This window comes from Convolutriloba macropyga, chromosome 12 (assembly GCF_964194025.1).
Source record: "Convolutriloba macropyga chromosome 12, txConMacr16.3, whole genome shotgun sequence".
Classification (NCBI taxonomy): Eukaryota; Metazoa; Xenacoelomorpha; order Acoela; family Convolutidae; genus Convolutriloba; species Convolutriloba macropyga.
This window is the reverse complement of record NC_134479.1, coordinates 30,586,224-30,607,793: the sequence shown is the minus strand read 5'-3', so window position 1 is coordinate 30,607,793 and position 21,570 is coordinate 30,586,224. Positions and strand designations below refer to the sequence as shown.

General features: G+C 33.5%; 1 protein-coding gene across 1 annotated transcript in view; it reads right to left on the bottom strand.

Moving 5' to 3' along the window:
- Positions 1–2,983: 2,983 nt before the first annotated feature.
- The window catches only part of LOC142350459 (uncharacterized), a 55,737-nt gene continuing 37,150 nt past the window's right edge, over positions 2,984–21,570 (bottom strand). The window contains exons 4-8 of the mRNA XM_075402307.1: positions 14,770–14,909; positions 14,182–14,374; positions 12,021–12,271; positions 11,488–11,657; positions 2,984–3,832 (exon numbers count right to left, since the gene is read on the bottom strand). Coding sequence (XP_075258422.1) covers positions 3,671–3,832; positions 11,488–11,657; positions 12,021–12,271; positions 14,182–14,374; positions 14,770–14,909 — 916 coding nt within the window. The 3' untranslated portion in view covers positions 2,984–3,670. The remainder of the gene's footprint in view (positions 3,833–11,487; positions 11,658–12,020; positions 12,272–14,181; positions 14,375–14,769; positions 14,910–21,570) is intronic.

Here is a 21,570-nt window from a genome sequence, read left to right as displayed (position 1 = left end):
AAACGCCGATAATGTATTATGTGACCTCTCATTAAAAAAACCAGGTATAAAGTAGACGAAAAAGAAAAAGAATCAAAATCAAGTAATAATTGTTTTTTTTTCGAAAAAAATTTTTATCCAAAGACATGAAAGCCATTAATTACAACATAAAATAATCAAATAGGTTCGTTTATTTTTCCTAAGGAAACCCTTGAGACCTGCAATTATCCAGAATATATCTTACGTCTACAAAAGAGCGTAAGAAATGACAAAATCAAAAATTAATTTACGTATTTTTGTGACAAACCCGTGTCGATGCCACTAAAGTCATAACGATTTCTTCAAAAGCATTAAATTCTGTGACGCCAAGGATAATAATAATAAATTCTTTGACACCATGGATTATACCTAAGGATTATAATATTATCAATTGTGCCTTTTTCACGCCAATAATGTTAAATATGAACTGTCAATAACATGATAACGTGAAAACAATAGAAAACGTTAAAAGTGGGCGAATACCTGAAAAAAATGTGAAATCTAGTAGTTTCAAAGCCAGAAAGCCGTAACTTAAGGTTTAAAACCACATTAAAGGTTGAATTTGAATTCAACAGAAAGAAAAGGCACTCTTCCTTTGCTGACACTAAGCTTCAAAATGACCAAATTAGGAGAAAATTGGAGGCAAAATTCAATGAACCATTATTTATTTAAAAATCAAGAATTTTTAAAAGTCAAAACGACCAAAAGCTTTCAAGTAATAAACTAGACAAAATAATTTGAAGCTAATTCGGAAGCGAATTGAACCTATCTGTAGTGAGCTACGATTTGAAATGTTCTGTTATTTAATTATTATATGAAAAAGATCGATTTTTTTAAATAAAAAAGACCGACTGACTACAATCCGAATAATTTTTGGATTGCAACTGTCCAAGATTGGTCAGAAACTAGCGTTGCCAATGCGTTTCGTCCATTAAGAACACATAAATTTTCGAATATTATAGATTTGAATATTTTGTTAGTTAAAAAACTAAAAATAAATGCTGCGTTTTTGATAATCAATTTTTAATTAAGGAGTACTCGCAACGGAAGATGACGCAGAAATAGTCTCCTTTGGAGTCTACAAAGATTGTGTTAGTGGTGCTGGGGTGTGTAATTCGTGCAAATTTAATCAAAGCGGACTAAAGAACTTATTACGTGCTGCTTCCGATGAAAAATTCTGAATTTTGAAATATTTAGCCAGAATTGTTGACAAAAAATTAAATAAAAGCAGCCAACAAATTTTTCTTGTCTTTTAAAGTAAAATCAACAATACTTTCATTAAAAAAATTAAAAAGTTTTAGCAAAATTTGCGAAATTTTAAACAGAAATTCCGAAAAATGTGAATAAAATCAACGGAATTCACCCTATTTTCTCAAAAGTTTAAACCTCGATAACTCCCAGTAAAAAACGAAAACTAAAAAAATGCTTTTAATTCCGTGTTTTACGCTGGACAAGCTTTCTAATGGTACCAGTATCAACTCTCTACTATGAATATATCGATCGGCCAAAACTGTCTGAAGAAAAAAAACCCATATGAGTATATAGTTCCTCCCCCCCCTTCTAGAGGAGCCGGAACAAAAACGAAATATCATTGGGTAGGAAATAAAACTATTGGATTTAAATAGGAAACAATTTTTGGCACTGATATCCGCTAAAATATGTGCATTTAGCCTGAGCATTACTTCTGCGAAATTCATTGTTAAGTATAAAGCAAATTTTTCAAATGAGCAGGTGCTAATCATCAATCCGTTTTCTCAACTCGCAAATCGAAGGGGGTTTTAATCAATTATTTAGAGATCAAGTCATCGCCTTTTCTGCCTAATTAGAATTTTGTTAGCATGTTTCAGGGCAATCAGTGTCAAGTGCGAGTATATATTTATATATATATATATATATATATATATATATATGTGTGTGTGTGTGTATGTATATATATATATATATATATATATATATATATATATATATATATATATATATAGTTTTTATAAGTAATGGTTATTTAATTTTTTCTTACAATTATTGGGTAGCACACAAAGACGTACTTCCTGCTGTGATCAGGAGTTTTGATCAAGATTTATTTCATTCGATTTCCCTTACTTTTAAATTTAAATGGATTAATCGCCGGAACGGTTATTGACAAACAAAGTATATTTATTTAATATAATTGTAGAAAGAAAACTGAGAAAACATTTGCGACCGGTAAGTAAACTGGTTTTCAAGCAACGTTTATCAAACTTGCAAAATAACTGTGAATTCGATTTTCGGCTCGAATAATAAAAAGATAAATTTGGAAAAATTTTCCTACAATTATTCGCAACCCAGAAATAAGTAAGAAAAATGATTTTTGTTTTGATAGGACAAAATTTATATTATCTCTTTTTAAGTACAAATGAAGGACAATGCCACTAAACGAAAAAGAAAAACTTGAAAAACTCGAAAGTTTGCAATTATGAAAACAAATGGTTTTGAATTTGTAATAATTGACTACTGACTAAATAGTTTGAACAAAATAAAATAAGCATCTCTAGAAGTCATTTGAAAACACTCAATAGTTCCGCTCAGCAGTTATAAAGTCTATCAGAATTTAGACTTGCACGTCTAGGCCAAGACTTGCATTTATACTGACAAGTGTAAAAAGTGACATGATCATAGCTCTGAATCAGTACTGATATAAGATTTGCAATTTGACGTGCCCGGTACTGATATTGACTTGCCGTTCAGTCCGGGAGGAGACAATCAGAAGCAAATTTTTTTGTGCTAACTGAGATCTTTGATCTTAAATAATACATAATAAACAATTGATCTGTTTGTAGAACTTCTATAGTATTACTCTACTCTCAATTACGCCGGCGGATATTAAAAGCCTTCTTGTTTAGACTGATAACTTCGGTTAATGTTTAAGGCGTCTGAAATAACCCATCGAGTTATTTCCAATTCTTTCAAAAAATTTTGATTGCGAATAATTTACTCAATTAGAATTTACAAAATTAATTGAATCATAGTACAACAATTGTCAAAATTAAGCCAATTAATGGAAAAATACATAAAATTTACAAGTATTTAACGTTTGAGACATTGGAAACTTAAAAGCAACTTGTTTACTTTTTGATTCAGCGTATCACTAAACTCCGCGGGATAAGGTAGATCTTTGTGTGGTGAAAATAGTTTATAGTCGGTTTGGGATGTTTGGGCGTTAAAATGGGGGGGGGGGGGGTCTGCTCATTTTGGGTTGACGAGCTTTTTGCTTTCGGCTTTTTGGTGCTGGGCTTTGATTGTGTACTGGATACTTGGTGGGGTTTTAGGAGAGGGGGAAGTGATAAGGTTTGGGGGACGGGGGTTAATAAATTAAATTCGCGCAATTTAAATTTGTTTTCTTAAAAATAAAATTATGACAACAATACCTGATGCAGAACAAATAAAATTATACACAAAATCAGTCAAAATTACTTTAAGTTATAATAAAAAATAAAGATAGGCGAATCAGAACACTTTATACAATGAGTAAAGAAAATTAGAACTGAGCTACAAAGATAATAAAATACCTTCAGAGGCAAATTTATTCTTTAGAAAAGCTAATTTTCGCAGTAGACAAAACACAGCTATTGAAGTCACAACAAGGAGAAAAATTACTAGGCGCCCAAGATTGTAGCTATTTAGTTTGTTGTTCTTGCTGTTGACTGCTTTGCAACTGCTGTTGTTGTTGTTGTTTACGTCTGGCCTTCCTGCGCGCCCTTTGGGTTTGTATCATTCTTCTTACATTGTGGATCATCGTTTTGCAATCTTGAACTTTGCCCAGTTGGGTTTCGGTATCCTGAAGCAATATAATTAATTTGTCGTTGGAAAAAGTGAAATTCGCTCAATTGCTAGCATTCAAACTGTAATTTGCCCAAAAACCAACTGTCAAATTTAGCCAGAATCTACTAAATTTTAAGATTGTCTCCATTTTTTTGAGTTGATGACATAAGCTTAAAGCCTCATACTTGTCCTAAACATGCAGCAATTTTAGCAACATTTAAAATGAACTTTTTGTTTTCGAACATTCTTGATACCCCAATAAATTTTACAATGATACTTTAACAGAAATGAACGAGTGCGGAGAATGCCGATACTAACAAATTCAGTATGAGAAATTACAAAATAAGAAAAGATTATTCACAGAAAACATCCGCAATACCGGTTGACAAATTATACATTGAATAAATTCAAGTACGTTACTCCTGAATTTAATTAAAACAAGGATGCTCGTTAGTGTGCATTAGCAGATGACGCTCTGACCCGAGCTCATCAACATTATTGACTCAATTGTCAACCAAATGAAGAGATAATCAAGAATAGATATTAGAGTTTAAAATCGCTACACTACCAAATTATTAACCGAATTACAATATGTCATGCCTCATTACAACGAGAGCTTCCATTAAAAAGACTACGAGAAAAAACAACAAAACAAGCAAAAATAAAAGTTTCACGGTAAAAATTCAATGTATAAATTTAAAAGCAGCTAGTAACATCGTCAAAATGCAATCAGATAAAATCTTAAAGACAAAAATTTATTTTGCTAACTACACAGCAGATGGGAAATTTACTTAATGAGACCGGGTAATAAGTCAACAAAAAGAAGAAATAACGAGGAGAAATTCAAAATTCAATCAACATTTTTCAAGGCAAATAATTTCAAAGGTTTTAAAAATCATTAGCTTTTAACAAAACGTTTTATTATAAATTTACTAAACAGCCATTAGGAAACCAATGCAACCTGCTGTTGGTTAGACTAAGGCATAGAAACGTACTAAAGATGCAGGAAAATTAAAAAAAAAGTTGCCAACAATTTGCTAAAACACAAATTATTGAAGCCATTAAAATCATTATCTACTATCTGAATAATGTAATTTTTTATTTCGATTGTTATATACCAATTCAACTAAAATTATTGTGAACAACTAAATAAGTTCACTTGGGCAGTATTTGAAAGTAATCGGGATCTGTTATTACGTGAATGTGTTAAAATAAGAGAAAAAGAAACATAAATATTGACCACTTGAAAATTTTTTACCAAAACGCATATTGGGCAACAAAACATCAATACGACATAATATAAAAAGACACCTTAATTTTTAAATAACCAGGAAATTAAGCAGACGTCCCAATGATGAGTATAATAAATAATATGACGAAAAGAATAACGAAACCTGAAATATTTTTTAAAAAATCATTGAAAAAGAATAATATTATAAATGCTAAGACTCCTCGCTATAAACTGACGTCATGGAGTAAAATGATTCGATCAGTCCTTGATTAGAAACTTTTTAGACCGTTCAGTTTATACGGTTAAACAAAAAAATCAAAAAATAGGCAAAAACAGCTGAATCAAAAAGAGTTTGATCGAGAAATGTGTCAAAGCCGTTAAAAGAAATGAACATTCAGGAAAAATTTGTTTTTCGATCATTTTTTTAAGCAGAAATAGGATTCTTCCATTTTTAGCTGCACGATTCCAAAAAATCATCAAATTTGAACAAATACATTAGAAACAAGAAATTTTTGAGAAAACTCAACAGTCTCAACGTCATTACGTCCCATAGCTTTCAACGAAAGTCAATAAAGACGCATTGTTATGCCTATAGGGGAAGACGAGGATTTTTTCCTGTATTAAATTATAAATGAGACATCACAATAAGTCCTATTGAGATGGGAGCAACAACAAATACAAGCAAGAATCAGAAATTTACTAGAAAAATTCGAGAAGAAAGTGTCGAAGCCATTTAAACCATAAGTTTCCCTATGAAAGCTTTATATATGGTCCATTTAACGTCTTCTCTATGCCAACGGGAACTATCATTATTGAGCAAATGTGATAAGATTCCAAAATTACGAAAAGAATAATTCCAAAACTTTAAAAAAATGTTATCAAAACTCGTGCGTCGAAGTCATGAAACAAATAGTTAGAAGGTAAAACTGCTAAACAGATTCTTTTTGTTGCAGTAGAAAAAAAGGGTCCTAATATTACTAAAATTGACATAAAGTTCACAAAACTGAGATTAAGATTGGTTAAAGCTGGAAAAGTTTTCGAAAATTTATTTTCAAAGTCTTCACAGATATTTAATTCAATAGCTTTCGATGGAAGTGGAAAATAGCTAAATTATGTCTCAATAGAAAATCAAGGATAATGTTAAATCATATGTAAATCAATAATCGCGTTAAGTTTTATTGCTATGAAAACAACATCAAAAACAGACAAATATTAGAAGTTCAGCAGAAAAGTACGAGAAGTAAGTGTTGAAGCCATTTAAACCAAAATTTTTTCTCTGAAAAAATTATCTGTGCTTCATTATACGTCTTCTCTAAACCAATGGTAACTATCAACATTCGGATGAAATGAAACTAAAATTATGAAACACAAGCATCCAGAAACTTATCTTTTATAACTTCGGAAACTCGTAACATCGAAGTCATAAATCCAAAAGTTAGCAAATATAACCACTAAGCAGATTATTTTTTGGTTGCGTCTGAAAGATAAGGTGTACTCTCATTACTGATACTGATCAATAGTTTACGAAAAAAAGTTTAACATCGGCTAATGTTCACGAAAAGCTCAAAAATGATTATTAAAGTCTTAACAGCCATTAGCTGTGCACTCAAAGCACTAGATAGGTTCAACGAACGCTCAATAGGAAGCCTATTGCACTTTTAATCAACGAGTTTATGCCAAAAGACTCCAAAAAATCTATAGAAATAAAAAAATGAAATTCAAAATTTCATTAAAATTTACGAAAACTCAGAGTCAAAGCCAAAAAAAAATTTGCGATTCCTTGAACACAAATTTTAACTTGACTGTAAATTAGGTATGTCATTAATGGCTCCTCGATATGAGCAGTGACCAGTCTCTAAGCGACAAAAAAACAAAAAAATTTCTATAAAAAACGGCCCTCAAATTGAAGTAGAATTCATTTTTGATAGTAAACTTCTCTGTGTTGCCATTCCCTGTACGGCCTATAGTCTATTGGCGACAAAAAATTGTTTCATTATGACGCTTGAAATGTAGTTTTGAATTAAAATTTTTTATAGAAAAAATCGTAATTTGAAAAAATTACGCCAAACGAAAAAAACAAAATCATTCCAAATATCCCGTGTTCACGCAAAAGTTTAAACCTCGATAACTCCTCGAAAATTACAAAATTCAAAAAAAAAATCTCTTTAACTCCGAAATTTAAGCTGTACTAGTTTTGTCTTCGATGAATTTATTGATCAACCAAAATAAACTGAACAAAAAATCCCATTTGCGTATATAGTTTTCCCCCCACAAGTGGGGTAGGAATAATAAAACGGAAAGATGGTAAAGTTTTGTGTACAAATTCTTCAAGTTGTGGTGTCAACACTAAAAATTGATCAAAAAAAATCAAATTGTACAAAAAAAATATCACGGTGTTTTAAACAACTGTAGCGTAATTAATTTTCTGGACAATTTAAGACGAAATTCCAAACAATTAAAGAACCCCAGAATAGTTGACGTCAGGAATTTTGTTGTACAAAATTGAACCATTCTATATTCAAACAAAAAGAAATCTCACTTTGGTTGCAGTTCGGGATCCTAGTTCAGAAATCCTAGTACAGATCAATTGGCCGACAAGGATGTTCTTCAGGCATAGGTAATCAATGAGACATTACAAAAAGCCATTGACTATCAAAACGACAACAAATAGAGGCAAAAACCAAAAAAAATTAGTAGAAACGTGAAAGAAGAAAGTGTCGAAGCCATATAAAACATAAATTTATCTCTGAAAAATTTATCTGTGCTTCCTTGATTGTCTTCTCTTAACCTAGGGTAACTATGAAAATTAGAATAATGTATAAGATTTCAATTGGAATCAAAACTACAAAAAAAAACATCCAAAACCTGTTGTAAAAAAAATTTGAAACTTCGTAGCATCGAATTCATAAAACCAATAGTTGGCAAATATAACAGCTAAGCAGATCAATTTTTTTGGTTGCAATTGAAACGAAAGGGGTTGTGTCCATACAGAGACTGACCTATCGTTTATGAAAATAAGTTTATTATCAGTTAATGTTAAAAAAAATTCGAAAATGATTTTTAAATTCTTAACAGCCATTAGCTGTGCACATAAAGCACTAGATAAGTTCAAAGAACGCTCATTAGGAAACCTATTGCACTTTTAATCAACGAGTTTATACCAAAGGACTCCAAAAAATTATTAGAAATAAAAAATGAAATTCAAAATTTCATTAAAATTACGAAAACTCAGAGTCGAAGCCAAAAAATTATTTACGATTCTTTGAACACAGGTTTTTTGTTCAATTGGCATCACTTGTCTGTAAATTAGGTATGTCATTAATGGAACCTCGATATGAGCAGTGAACATTCTCTATGCGACAAAAAACAAAAGACATGGAAAATTTCTATAAAAAACGGTCCTCAAATTGAAGTAGAATTCGTTTTTGATAGTAAACTTCTCTGTGATGCCATTCACTGTATGGCCTTTCGTCTATTGGCAACAGAAAATTGTTTCATTTTGACGCTTGAAAGGTAGTTTTGAAATAAAATTCTTATACAAGAAATCTTAATTTGAAAAAGTTACGCCAAAAGAAAAAACAAAATCATGCCAAATATCCCGTGTTCACGCAAAAATTTAAACTTCGATAACACCTCGAAAATTATAAAACCAAAAAAATCATTTAAACTCCAAAATTAAAGCTGTACTAGCTTTGTTTATGATGAATTCATAATTCGACCAAAATAGACTGAACAAAAAATCCCATTGAGTATATAGTTCTTCCCTCCACAAGTGGGGTCGGAATGATAATGGAGAGATGGTATAATTTTGTCGAAAAATTCTTCTAGTTGTGGTGCCAACACTAAAAATTGCCTAAACATATATTAACTTGTACCAAGACAAAAAATCACGGTGTTTTCAACAATTGTTGTGTAACTAATTTTCAAGACAATTTAAGATGAAACTCCAAACAATTAAAGAACCACAAAATAGTTGACGTCCGGATTTATTTTTGTACAAATTTGTCCCATTCTATATCCAGACAAAAAGGAACCTCACATTGGTTTCAGTCCGGGATCCTAGTTCAGAAATACCAGTAAAGGTCAGTGGGCAGACAAGGATGTTCTTCAAGCATAAGTAATCAATGAGACATTACAAAAAGCCATTGACTATGAAAACAACAACAAATAGAGGCAAAAACCAAAAAAAAATTTAGTAGAAATGTGCTAGAAGAAAGTGTCGGCGCCATTTAAATCAAATATTTATCTCTGAAAAATTTATCTGTCATTCATTAATCGTTTTCTCTAAACCAAGGGTAACTATGAATATTAGGATAATGTATAAGATTTCAACTGGAACCAAAATTACAAAAAATAAACATCGAAAACCTGTTGTAAAAAGATTTCGAAAACTCGTAGCATCGAAGTCATAAAGCCAATAGTTAGCAAAAATAACAGTCAAGCAGATCAATTTTTTTGGTTGCATTTGAAACGAAAGGCGTCGTGTTATTACAGAGACTGACCTATCGTTTACGAAGATAAGATTAATATCGGTTAATGTTGAAGAAAAGTTAAAAAAATGATTATTAACGTCTTAACAGACATTAGCTGTGCACTCAAAGCACTAGATAGATTCAACGAACGCTCAATAGGAAGCCTATTGCACTTTTAATCAACGAGTTTATGCCAAAGGACTCCAAAAAATCAATAGAAATAAAAAATGAAATTCAAAATTTCATTAAAATTTACGAAAACTCAGATTCAAAGCCAAAAAAAATTTGCGATTCCTTGAACACAAATTTTTTGTTCAATTTGCATAACTTGACTGTAAATTAGGTATGTCATTAATGGCACCTCGATATGAGCATTGACCATTCTCTAATTGACTAAAAAACAAAAAAAATACGAAAATCTAAAAAAACATCCCTCAAATTGAAGTAGATTTTTTTATAGTAAACTTCTCTATGATGCCATTCCCTGTATGGCCTTTCGTCTATTGTCAACAGAAAATTGTCTCATTTTGACGCTTGAAATGTAGTTTGAATTAATATTTTTATGGAAGAAATCTTTATTTGAAAAAGTTACGCCAAAAGAAAAAACAAAATCAAGCCAAATATCCCGTGTTCACACAAAACCTAAATCCTCGATAAATCCTTGAAAATTACAAAATTCAAAAAATGTCTCTTAAACTTCAAGTTCTAAGCTGGACTAGCTTTCTCTACGATGAGTATATCGATCGACCAAAATTGACTGAACAAAAAGTCCCAATTGAGTATATAGTTCCTCCCTGCACAAGTGGGGTCGGAATAATAAAACGGAAAGATTGTAAAATTTTGTGGACAAACTCTTCAAGTTGTGGTACCAACACTAGCTAAAAAATATATTAAATTGTACCAAGACAAAATATCACGGTGTTTTCAACAACTGTTGCGTAATTATTTTTCTGGACATTTTAGGACGAAAATCCAAACAATTAAAGAACCCCAGAATAGTTGACGTCAGGATTTTTTTTGTACAGAATTGACTCATTCTATATTCAAACAAAAAGAAATCTCACATTGGTTGCAGTTCGGGATCCTAGTTCAGAAATCCTAGTACAGATCAATTGGCAGACAAGGATGTTCTTCAAGCATAGATAATCAATGAGACATTACAAAAAGCCATTGACTATGAAAACGACAACAAATAGAGGCAAAACCAAAAAAAATTTAGTAGAAACGTAAAAGAAGAAAGTGTCGAAGCCATATAAAACATAAATTTATCTCTGAAAAATTTATCTGTGCTTCCTTGATCGTCTTCTCTTAACCTAGGGTAACTATGAAAATTAGAATAATGTATAAGATTTCAATTGGAGTCAAAATTACAAAAAATAAACATCCAAAGCCTGTTGTAAAAAAAATTTGAAAACTCGTAGCATCGAATTCATAAAACCAATAGTTGGCAAATATAACAGCTAAGCAGATCAATTTTTTTGGTTGCATTTGAAACGAAAGGGGTTGTGTCCATACAGAGACTGACCTATCGTTTATGAAAATAAGTTTAATATCGGTTAATGTTCAAAAAAAATCGAAAATGATTATTAAGGGTTTTCAGAATTTTTATCCAAGAATTGAGTTTATAATTCCTGAAAACGAAACATCATAGCATTTTGACTGCATTATGGACAAAAAACTCAAATTTTGGAATGGAAGAAATCGGCGATTTCTTCCATTTCAAAACAAACATATCGAAGTTTTCTTGCGATTTAAAACGTTGAGGTAGTCACCCATACAATTAGTTTGAAGCTGTTTGAAACAGTTAGTCATACCATTTAAGATGCTATGTCTAAATTTAATAGTTTTTAGCCACAATAGGCGGTTTTGAATCCTGATAGTCGAGGGAAAAAGTAAAAATGTTTTTTTTTGCCCACGGATGAGTTCTATATATAAAAGTTTAGTTTTCATCGATTGTAGCAAACGAACCTGAATCATGTCGACTACAGAATCGTAGCTTGTTTTCTTTTGTGAAAGTTTGCGCAGTGCCTTTCCCACGCAATAAGACTCGAATATCTGCAGACGCTCAACTATTCTGTTCTGTTTGTTCTCTTGGCTGTTGTTGCTGCTGCTGTTGTTGTCATTACTTCCATTAACCTCTGCAAAAAACACAAAACCTAAGTCATACAAGGAAAAAATATTCTGTATTCGCACTCGGAAATGGATATAACTCAATGGTTTTAACTTCTAATCGGGAAAGGGAGGTTTCGTAGCTAAACCATGTTTGCGTTGGATTCAATTTTCGAATGCGGGAGGCACCTTTTTGCGGTAGCTTTTAGCCCGAATTAGCTGATGACCTAAAATGCTTAACTTTTCAGCGCTTAAATTTTTTCTTTTATTCAACTTTTTAATAAAAATTTGAAGTTTTAGAAAGCAACAAAGCTTTTATAATTTTGCTAAACGAGCGTTCTGTCATATTTACCAGCTACCTCTAAATTTCTGCCTTAAGAAAACAATATTACCATTATCAGGAGTAAGCTGTTTTTCACTGCCCATTGAGTCTGCTGAAATTTTTCTACTGTCAGTTTGACCTTGGCACCCTGAGGAACTTTGACCCCCAGTGCCTTCCACACTTGAATGGACCGGGGATGCGTGGGAGTCGGAAAAGGAGTCAGTGTTTGATTGGGTGCGACGTTTCCTGCTCTGGGCAGCTGATAGAGTCCGGTTCTCTGCTGCTGATGGTTCGCTTTTAGTCTGGTTGCGTTCTTTGCATCTAAATTATGAAAAATATTATCAATAGAAACGATAATTGTGTAAGACGAAATTAGATAGGAACAAAAAATACAGAACCCATTTTTACCAAAGAAGCATCTTGTGAGCTTCTGTTCTGTGATAAAAGGTATACATGCCTTGGAGAATTACTTCTTCAGCAAAAAAAACCTTGAAAATGCATCATTTCTTTCTTATGTTTCAAAATTTCCATTAAATCCAAAAAATTTATCTTTGTTGGACACCTAATAAGCAATCTACTTCCATCTGATTGTATTGCAGCACAAAAAAATTAGTGAAGAATGATCCAAACCCAAGTTTTTTTTTGTTTTTTTTCTCGATATGAAATCTCAATCCAGTTCTGCAAAAAAACACGAGCAATGCAATTGCTGAAGATGCTTAGTGGCTTTTAACCATTGCTGTACCTCAATTCGATTGGTCGGAATCCTTTAATTTTGGACTTTAAAGCAATTTGTTTGCGAGAAAACACCATATTTTTGAGAAAAACTCTGACCGAATTTCTAGAAATTGTAACTGCACAAAGAGTAATAGCTCCATTTCTTCATTGGCAACAATCTTTAATACATCAAAAATTATTATAAAAACATAAACCGACTAACGTCGGATGAATTGCTCGAACGCTTCTAAAATTTCAAAAGAGGCAAAGGCTAGAGATACTCTTGTTATCCAAAAACTCTTAACTGGCGAGGGTTCGCACCCACGATCTCCTCGATGACAGTCAGACCTTTGCATCTACACTACACGGGCTATTTACTGTCCGCGCTCACAATCGTTCTTTTTCAGCAACAGACCTAATTTCTGAATGCACGCAACTCAAATCACTCAAAAAATCAAAAAATCAAGCGTGAAAAGTGATATCGAAAGAATAGTCTAGAAGAAAACGGTCAAGCACGTTTTGCATAAAAAAGCACACGTTTACAAACACTGCGTCGAACTTTTTTCGAAAGCAATTGAAAATATAATTAAAACTCAAGTAACTCGACTATTTTCGTAAAAAAATTGCCAGGTCTTATAAGATAACCATCTTTCACAAGAATTAGCAAGATCTTAGAAGACAGCAATTCACTTTCGTCCAGGGTGTACAATAGAACCTTAATTACCAGATTGGGTAACTTTGAAGACTTAACATTTTTGCTGAAACGCGTTGCCACCTGAAGGAAACGTTTTGTGTATGTATAAACTACAATTTTTTATGAACTACGATGAGGCAAAAAATTTGTGGGCATGTTAACAGAAAAAGTCATTTATTGCCAAACTGTTCGATTACGGATAAATCTTCTATTCAATACATAATGAGCTAGATATCGAAGAACCGACTTTATAAAAGAGTTCAAATTCTTAAATTGTTGAACCAACACACTAAAAGGAAGTGGTTATTTTTGATTATGTACTAGCATGTAAAGACAAATTTTGAAAAACTATAAGAAGCGCGGACTGCTTTACAGATGCTTTTCATTTCAGTTGTTTTGAAACATCTTGCTGACGGCAGATACTTTGTCATTATCCAGCAAAAATTGTGAAAAAACTCAAAAAAGTCTGGTTTGATTATGGATAGTCTTGCAAAACTGGTAGAAAATTATCAAAACTATAGTATGTTTATCAGGATAATCTTGAAAAATCTAGAATCTTGAAATCTTGGATGTGGTATGGTTATTGAAAATCTTGCAACAATCTTGAATGTGGTATGGTTATGGAAAATGTTGAAACAATCTTCAATGTGGTATGGTTATTGAAAATGTTGCAACAATCTTGCAAACTGTGGACAACTTTTGTAAGCTCTTGCAAAAAAGCGTCGGATTCTTGTCCAAGAATGCAATAAAAGTTTCCGCTTTCCAAACAGCGAGTGAAAATTCTCAAATTTTTTGAACAATTTTCCAGTGGAAAGTGAACAACCTTCTGCGGATGATAGCGATGATCTGGACACCGGTTTCGATGAGAGACAGAGGGGGAGGTAGTATAGTCTTGGCCTCGAAGTCCTTGAGAAGCCAGTACATTTCCATCTTCCACTCTCTCTCGCTGTTCTCTTGCACGTCGTTGAATATGGCCGCGTAGATGGCCACTAACAGGTTCAGCATCAAAGCGTTACCTGAAATAAAAAATACACCTCCATTTATCAACAGTCGCAGAGCACGTTCCATTACATAGTAAATCATTATGCAAAATATGGCACACAATATTGGGAGGGGGGGGGGGTGCAAAGAATGTGACCCAGTATAACCTGGGGGTGGGGGTTACGCAACAACCACCGCACTTGTGGTATATGAAGTTAACAAGAGCAAGGGGCATGATGGGGTGTAACTCCACTTTTTAAATTTCACTTTAGTTTTGCATTAAAAATTTTGCTTAAATCAATATAACTTTAACTTTCTCCGCTCTTCACTCTCAAACTTCTGACTTGGAGGAATAATTAAACACAGAATTGGTTCTCTCTGAAGTTCTCTGAATCAGCCTGTGAATGTATGTTACATTGTATTATGATACCTAGTAGAAGGAAAAGAGCAGCCATGATCCATGCGATGGTGCCGTGATCTCCACACTTGAGGGGAATGAGGAAGAGTTCTCCATTGAACATGAAGTAAGGCTGCAGGAAGAGCCACTCTGCTTCTCTGTACAACTGCAATCTGAACACATAACAATATTTCTCTCTCTGTCTTACACGATATCAGAAATTTATCATTTGTTTTATTTTCTAAAAACATTTTAATACCAGAAATAAGGAAAACGATGTTTTTTATATAGTTTTGAGATTTTACATCCATATTTTTTAAAACCTCAAGTATCAGTTATTGGACATTTGAATTTTGATTTTGAGAACACATTCCGTAGAAACACATTTACACACAACCACACACACACACACACACACAAACACACACACACACACACACACACACACACACACCCACACACACACACACACACCCACACACACACACACACGCACACACACACACACAAATACACACACAAACACATACAAATATACACACACACACAAACACACATAAAATACACAGCAAACAAACACACACAAATACACACACACACACACACACACACACACACACACACAAAGATGCTCACAAACAAATCGTCTTTAACTTAACATGAATCTTCATGATCATTTTTTGTTGTTGCTGGGTAACAAGATTTACTTGGTAATGTCAAAGTGACAATTTTTTGAAAAAACTTTCCTCTCTAATTTGAAAGAAGCGATTGGCGATGGCAAGATTGACCAAACGTATATAGGATTTATAAAAATTTTAATCATCTCTGTTTTGTTTTCGAGTTGTAAAGTTTTTTGCAAGGAAGCTTGCGGAGATAGAGAACGGAACAGGACGAATAATTGGGTCTCGGAGAGCGCTATTAACGCAAAACGAACCATTGCATGTCCCGTTTTGAAGCGGCCGCTTGAAACTTTTTCTCCTAAAAGTTTTAGGATCTTTTAAGTATCTAGAAAATATAATTTGGAGTCGCTTTAAGCCATTTCAGCGTATACATCTGACTTACATATAATTATTTCCCCCTTTTTAAAAAAATCTAATAACAGAATAGGCAATATGCCAATGGGAGTAGAGTACCAAAAATAACACGTATAACATTACCTTATCGAAACTCAAAGAGAAAGTTAGTTTTTTTTAAAATTGTACCGTATCCGAATAAACAGTAGAGCTTAATACCAAAAAAATCGCTGCTAATTAAAACGAACAGAATTATTAGTTGAAAATGTAGGGAAAAGGTGAAGCTGCAAACATAGTTGAAAAATCGGCTACCATACAACTAAAATTAACCTTTGAAATGAAGAATATCTTCCGTTTGTGCCCAGATCAGAAGACTATTTTGTTTGCAGCTCAATTGCCCACACTAGGTTGGCACAATTTTAGGTTTTGTAATAAGAAGAGTATGTTGTTGGTCCGACCCATTTTACAGGGGGAAGAACTACATGCTCAACTTGATATCTTTTTGTTCAGTCAATTTTGACGGATCGATATAAGTATCTTAGAGAATTATGAGTGGTATCATTAAATAGCTCGTCAAACAAGGAATGTATAATTTACAAGGTTAGTTCGAACATCGATTTTTCAACTGATATAACGAGGCTTAAATTTAAGGAACATTTGACAGATTTCCCTTCTTTTTTTTCATTATTTCCAGATTTCCGTCAATTTTGCTACAAGTATGTCAAAAAATGTTTAAAAATTTCATTAATATTTTTTTTATCATTAAAGACAAATGACTGTTGCTGAATTGTTTAGTGCTATTTTTAGCAGAATTTTTGGCTAAATTGGTTAGAATTCAGCTCTTTTCATCAAAAATGGCACCCTATATGTTCCTTAGCCCAGTTTTTTTTTGAATTTGCCCAAAGTACACAACTGAAAACTGCTGACACAATCTTCTCAAACTCTAGAGTGGGCTAGTTTCACTTCTGTGTCCCATAAAATCATTGTGGAAACAAAACTTTGTCATTTTTCGCCAAGAGAAATCGATAATTATTTATTTGTCAATTTAACATTTTTGCTAACATTTAGAAGTATTATAAGTTTTGGTGGACGAGCAGCAATAGCCAGGCTAGTTTTGTTCGAATCAGTATAATCCAAAATCTAATCGGATTGTAACGGAAGCTTTCCATTTTAATTTTTTTTGCACCTTTTGTTTGATTTAATGTTAAATACAGACCAGAATGAATTTATTTCAACATCAAATTGTTGACAATTCCAATTTACGTGCTAAAGAGGCACAAAGTGAAAACGCATTCGTTTTGGCTTCAACTCTGTTAGCTTGAAATTGTTTGTGAAACTTTGAGCGTTGCTTGTATTCATTGCTTTTTGTTAGTTTTCTGACTTAATATCACTAATGGCAAGTCAAACGGGCTTCCTGAGCAACCGAGATATTTTGGTTCACAAGTATGCAGCACAATAGCGGCACACAACTATTGCCTTCTGTTAAACACTATTTCAATACAAGAACATACTCACTTAAATTTAACACTTTGAGTTAAGTTCTCCAAAATCTTTTTTAAAAAATCGAATTATGTTTCAAAGAATCATCGTTTTTGATTGAATATGATTTTGATGGCTACAAGTGAACATTAACTGATTGTGATGATATCATTCTTGGCAACAAAATGGATTAAGATTTTTTGTGTGCTTTATCAGTGCAGCCTTGCCTGGGTTGACAAAAAAAACTAATCATAGATGGATTCATATTATGGACAATTGACTTCATAAATCAAAAAAGATTCAAAAGGTTGGTAAAACTACAACTTTACCACAAATGAAAGTTCTATAACTACAACTGTTCCAGGAGAAGGGTCGTACAGCCTCCCCCCCCCCCCCCCACCGCGAGATTAGAGCCCCATCATTATGGTTTAATTAACATCATTGGGAGTTACAGGTTATATAGATGTGAGAGGGGGGGGGGGGGGATAATGGGAAAGACCCCAAAAAGATGCGCCAGGTTTGATTCAGTCATTGAAAGTACAAGATCTTATCATTCGCCGTTTTGTTGAGGCTGTTCAACTTCAATTGAATATTATAGTGACTTTTGGTGGGTGCTAGGAAAATTGGCCGACAGGGCGTTTAGCCGACAAGGAAAAAATGAGAAATTTAGCCGACAGTTTTATCATAATTGTTAATAAACGTCCATAATTGATCCATAAATCAGTATGGATCAGTATAAATAAAAGTCCATAAAATACGGTCCGACCACGGATAGACCTTCGTTACACTAGTTGATGAAAAAACTGCGATATATTTGTCCGCTTGCGAAAGTGTTTTAAATTGGCCAATCACAGCTTTAGAATAAGCTTTATTGCTCATTTTACTTAAATTGTCGGTTAAATTTCTCATTTTTTGGTTGTCGGCTAAACGTCCTGTCGGCCAATACGGCCGCCATCCTTTTGGTGCGGACATTGTTTTTAAGTTCATTCATTCTCATTGGCCCAATGTTCTCAGGCTGTAAAAGGCGCATACCAAGCGAGAGTTTCAGATGCAGGTCACAATATAATTCATTCAATTCGAACATTTCCATTCGTGCCACAAAGTTAAGGCAAAAGCAAGTCAATTGGTCATTAATATTGAAAGGAAAAAGATGCTAAATTTCCTTTTCCCTATAACACAAAAAGCACAAGATCCCGATTTACGCAATACAATAGAAAAAATATTGAACGCAATTATTTGTAAAGGAATTATCAACTCCATGGATTACTATTGCCTCTATGTGATAAGCCTAATGATGATCAAAATGCTGTTATTGTCACTTTCGGATCAGTACCTCAAAGTGTGATAGGAAAGCCACAAGCAAGTACTCCACTTTGTGCAGGAACGTCCTTTGGGAGTGAGACTTTTATAAAAAGAGATTTTTCACTAAAAGTTGCTTAAGATTTTAAATCCCGACTTTTCCTCAATTTGCCGAGTTTTCTTCTAATTTTCTTCCAGTTTTATATTCACCTTCAAAAGTCTTAAGCTCAAAAGTCTTCACCTTCCGCCGAGTTTTATCCTTCAACTTCAAAAGTCTTAAGCTCAATTTAAAGCCTTCCTGCTTCAAGTTCGCGAAACGGCGCTGGCCGAAATGAGCCAGTTAAGTGCACTTCTCTCCGAAGCACGAAACATTGCAGACGAAACATCACAAGATGAACAAGACTTCGTTCAAGTCAGAAACAAACGAAAACGAACCCGAAACTATCAAAACACCAACTCAGAAACAATCAGACCAGTGATAATAACTATTAATCCCAGGCCAACACAAGTTCATTTTGCTCGTTTGATGAGAAATAACTTCCCTCAACTCAAAATCAATTGCATCAGAGAACTTCCAAACAACAATGACTTCTTTATCCAACCCGAAGACCAAACTACAAGAGAATGTCTGATGAACGCCTCAAATCTTCCACTTGTCTTTCCAAACACCTCTATCAACGCAAGAAACACTCTGCCAAAAGCCAAATCTAAACCCAGTTTTGCAATTGTAAATGTTCATCAGAGCATACAAGAAAATGAAGTGAAGGAAGAACTTCTCAACAACAATGCTATGAATGTGATCAAGGTGCTTCGGATAACAAGCAGGGCCACCGGAAAACCAACAAAACTGATTCGCGTAATAACTGATTCCTCAAACCATGTAACAGCTGCAGTCAAACATGGCGTTAAAATAGGCTGGGTGCTCCATCGCTGCGAACCAAGTAAAGAACCACCTCACGTTAAACAATGCTTCAAATGTCAGAAGTTTGGTCATTCAGCAAGCGATTGTAAAGACGAATTGAGATGTCTACGATGTGCGGGCAAGCACACTGTGAAAAGTTGCAATGAATTGAAAGAAAGAGCAAAATGTGCAAACTGTGGTGGCTCACACGCAACAGTGTATAGAGGCTGTCCCACATATCAGAAAGCCGTGACTGAAGCAAATAAACAGAAACAAGAAACAAAATACTCAAGTGCCGTTAAAAGTAAAGAGACTCAGAACACTCAGTCATTAACCACTACAACCATTACTGTTCTAGTAGCTGAAGTTCTCAGTAAAATAAGAAACAGTCTCAATACGATGTCCTATAGCGATATTATCAGCGTCGTTAGCAACAGTGCCTCCAGAGTGTTTAACGAAAGAATAGAAGGACAAGAAATTCACGATAATATCAAGAAGGCAAACCTAATGCAAACTGTTAACACAAACATGATTCAATCTAACAGCCAAGAAATTCTTCAAAATGGACAACATTAAAATTTTACAATGGAACTGTCGTGGCTTAGAAAACAAAATTCATGAATTATTCTTGTTTCTTACGAAAGAAAACATCGACATTGCTTGTTTAAATGAAGTCAAGAAATGGCAAAAACGTTTCATACATGAGAAATATTTTATTGTAACAAAAGCAAAAGCAAGCAATTTTCATGGGTCTGTTATCATTGCAAAAAAGGGCATAAATGTCAAAGAGGTCAGACCAATCATATCAAGAAAAAACAATAACGGACAAGCATTAGAAATAATCGGTGTAAACTTGGAATCGCCAGTCATTGGAAATTTATGGATAATCAACGTTTACAATTCACCCAATCAAGACCTAAATACTGCCGAAATATTTGACAACAACTCCCAGAACGTATTTATATGTGGAGATTTCAATTCTCCTCATCAAGAGCTCAATTGTACATACAACACCGAAAACGGCGAAAAACTGCTGGAAATAATTGATGAAGGAAACTTCAAACTACTGAACAACGGCTATCCAACGTATCAATCTAATCAACATAAGAGCCAGAGCATGCTTGATTTACATTTCTGTAGTCTTTCAGTCCTTAAGCATTTTGACAATTTTCAAGTATTAGAAGATTTCGGCAGCGACCACTCAGCGACACTTACCTCATTGAAATTGAAACTTCAAGTAGAATTTGATCTAAAATCAAAAGTTGATTTCCAGAAGTTCAAAAAACAAGCGAAAATCAACTACAAAAATTCCTGCTTGTACCCACCAAAATATCCAAACAAAGAAAATCTGAATGAAACGAGCCATAAAATAGTCGAGATTATTCATAAATCAATTGATCAGTCCTACGTAAATAAAACGAAACTTCAATTTAGTCCAGAGGTAATCAAACTAATCAAGCAAAAGAAAAAGATAAGGAGGCAACTAAAACGTGCAAAAGATGACACTTTCTATCGTTTGAGAAAAGAAATCAATTTCTTGCAACGAGAAATCAGAAGAGCACTCAAACGTTCGACTGAAAGACAAACCCGAAAATTAATTGAAACAGCGAAACAAAAAGGAAACAAGGGGTTCTGGAAAGCAATCAAAACCATCACCAGCGATAAACAACAGTCAAGCGGATCACATTCACAAATAACGTTTAAAGACCAAATTGCCGTAACTGAACTTGAAAAGTGTGAAATGTTCAAAAGCCTACTGAGTAAGACAATGATAGAACACCAATACGAAAACGAAGATTTACAAAAGTATTTTCTCGAGAGAGAACGAAACACAAAACATCTATCAGAAACCGATCCAAAAGAAGTAACTGCAGACATCTTCTTAAAAGTTGAAGAGTTCAATGAAATTTTGAAAAATACAAGTACATCATGCCCCGGGCCAGACAAAATAAGCTATCAGCTACTAAAGGCGCTACCAAAAAGCATTAAAGTTTTCATGTGCATAATTATTTCCAGCTCAATTAACAATTCTTACGTGCCATGCCCTTGGAAAGATTCACAAGTAACAATGATTCCAAAAGCTCAAAAAGACAAAACGAAAGCAGAAAATTACAGACCAATTAGCCTTACCAATTGTATTGC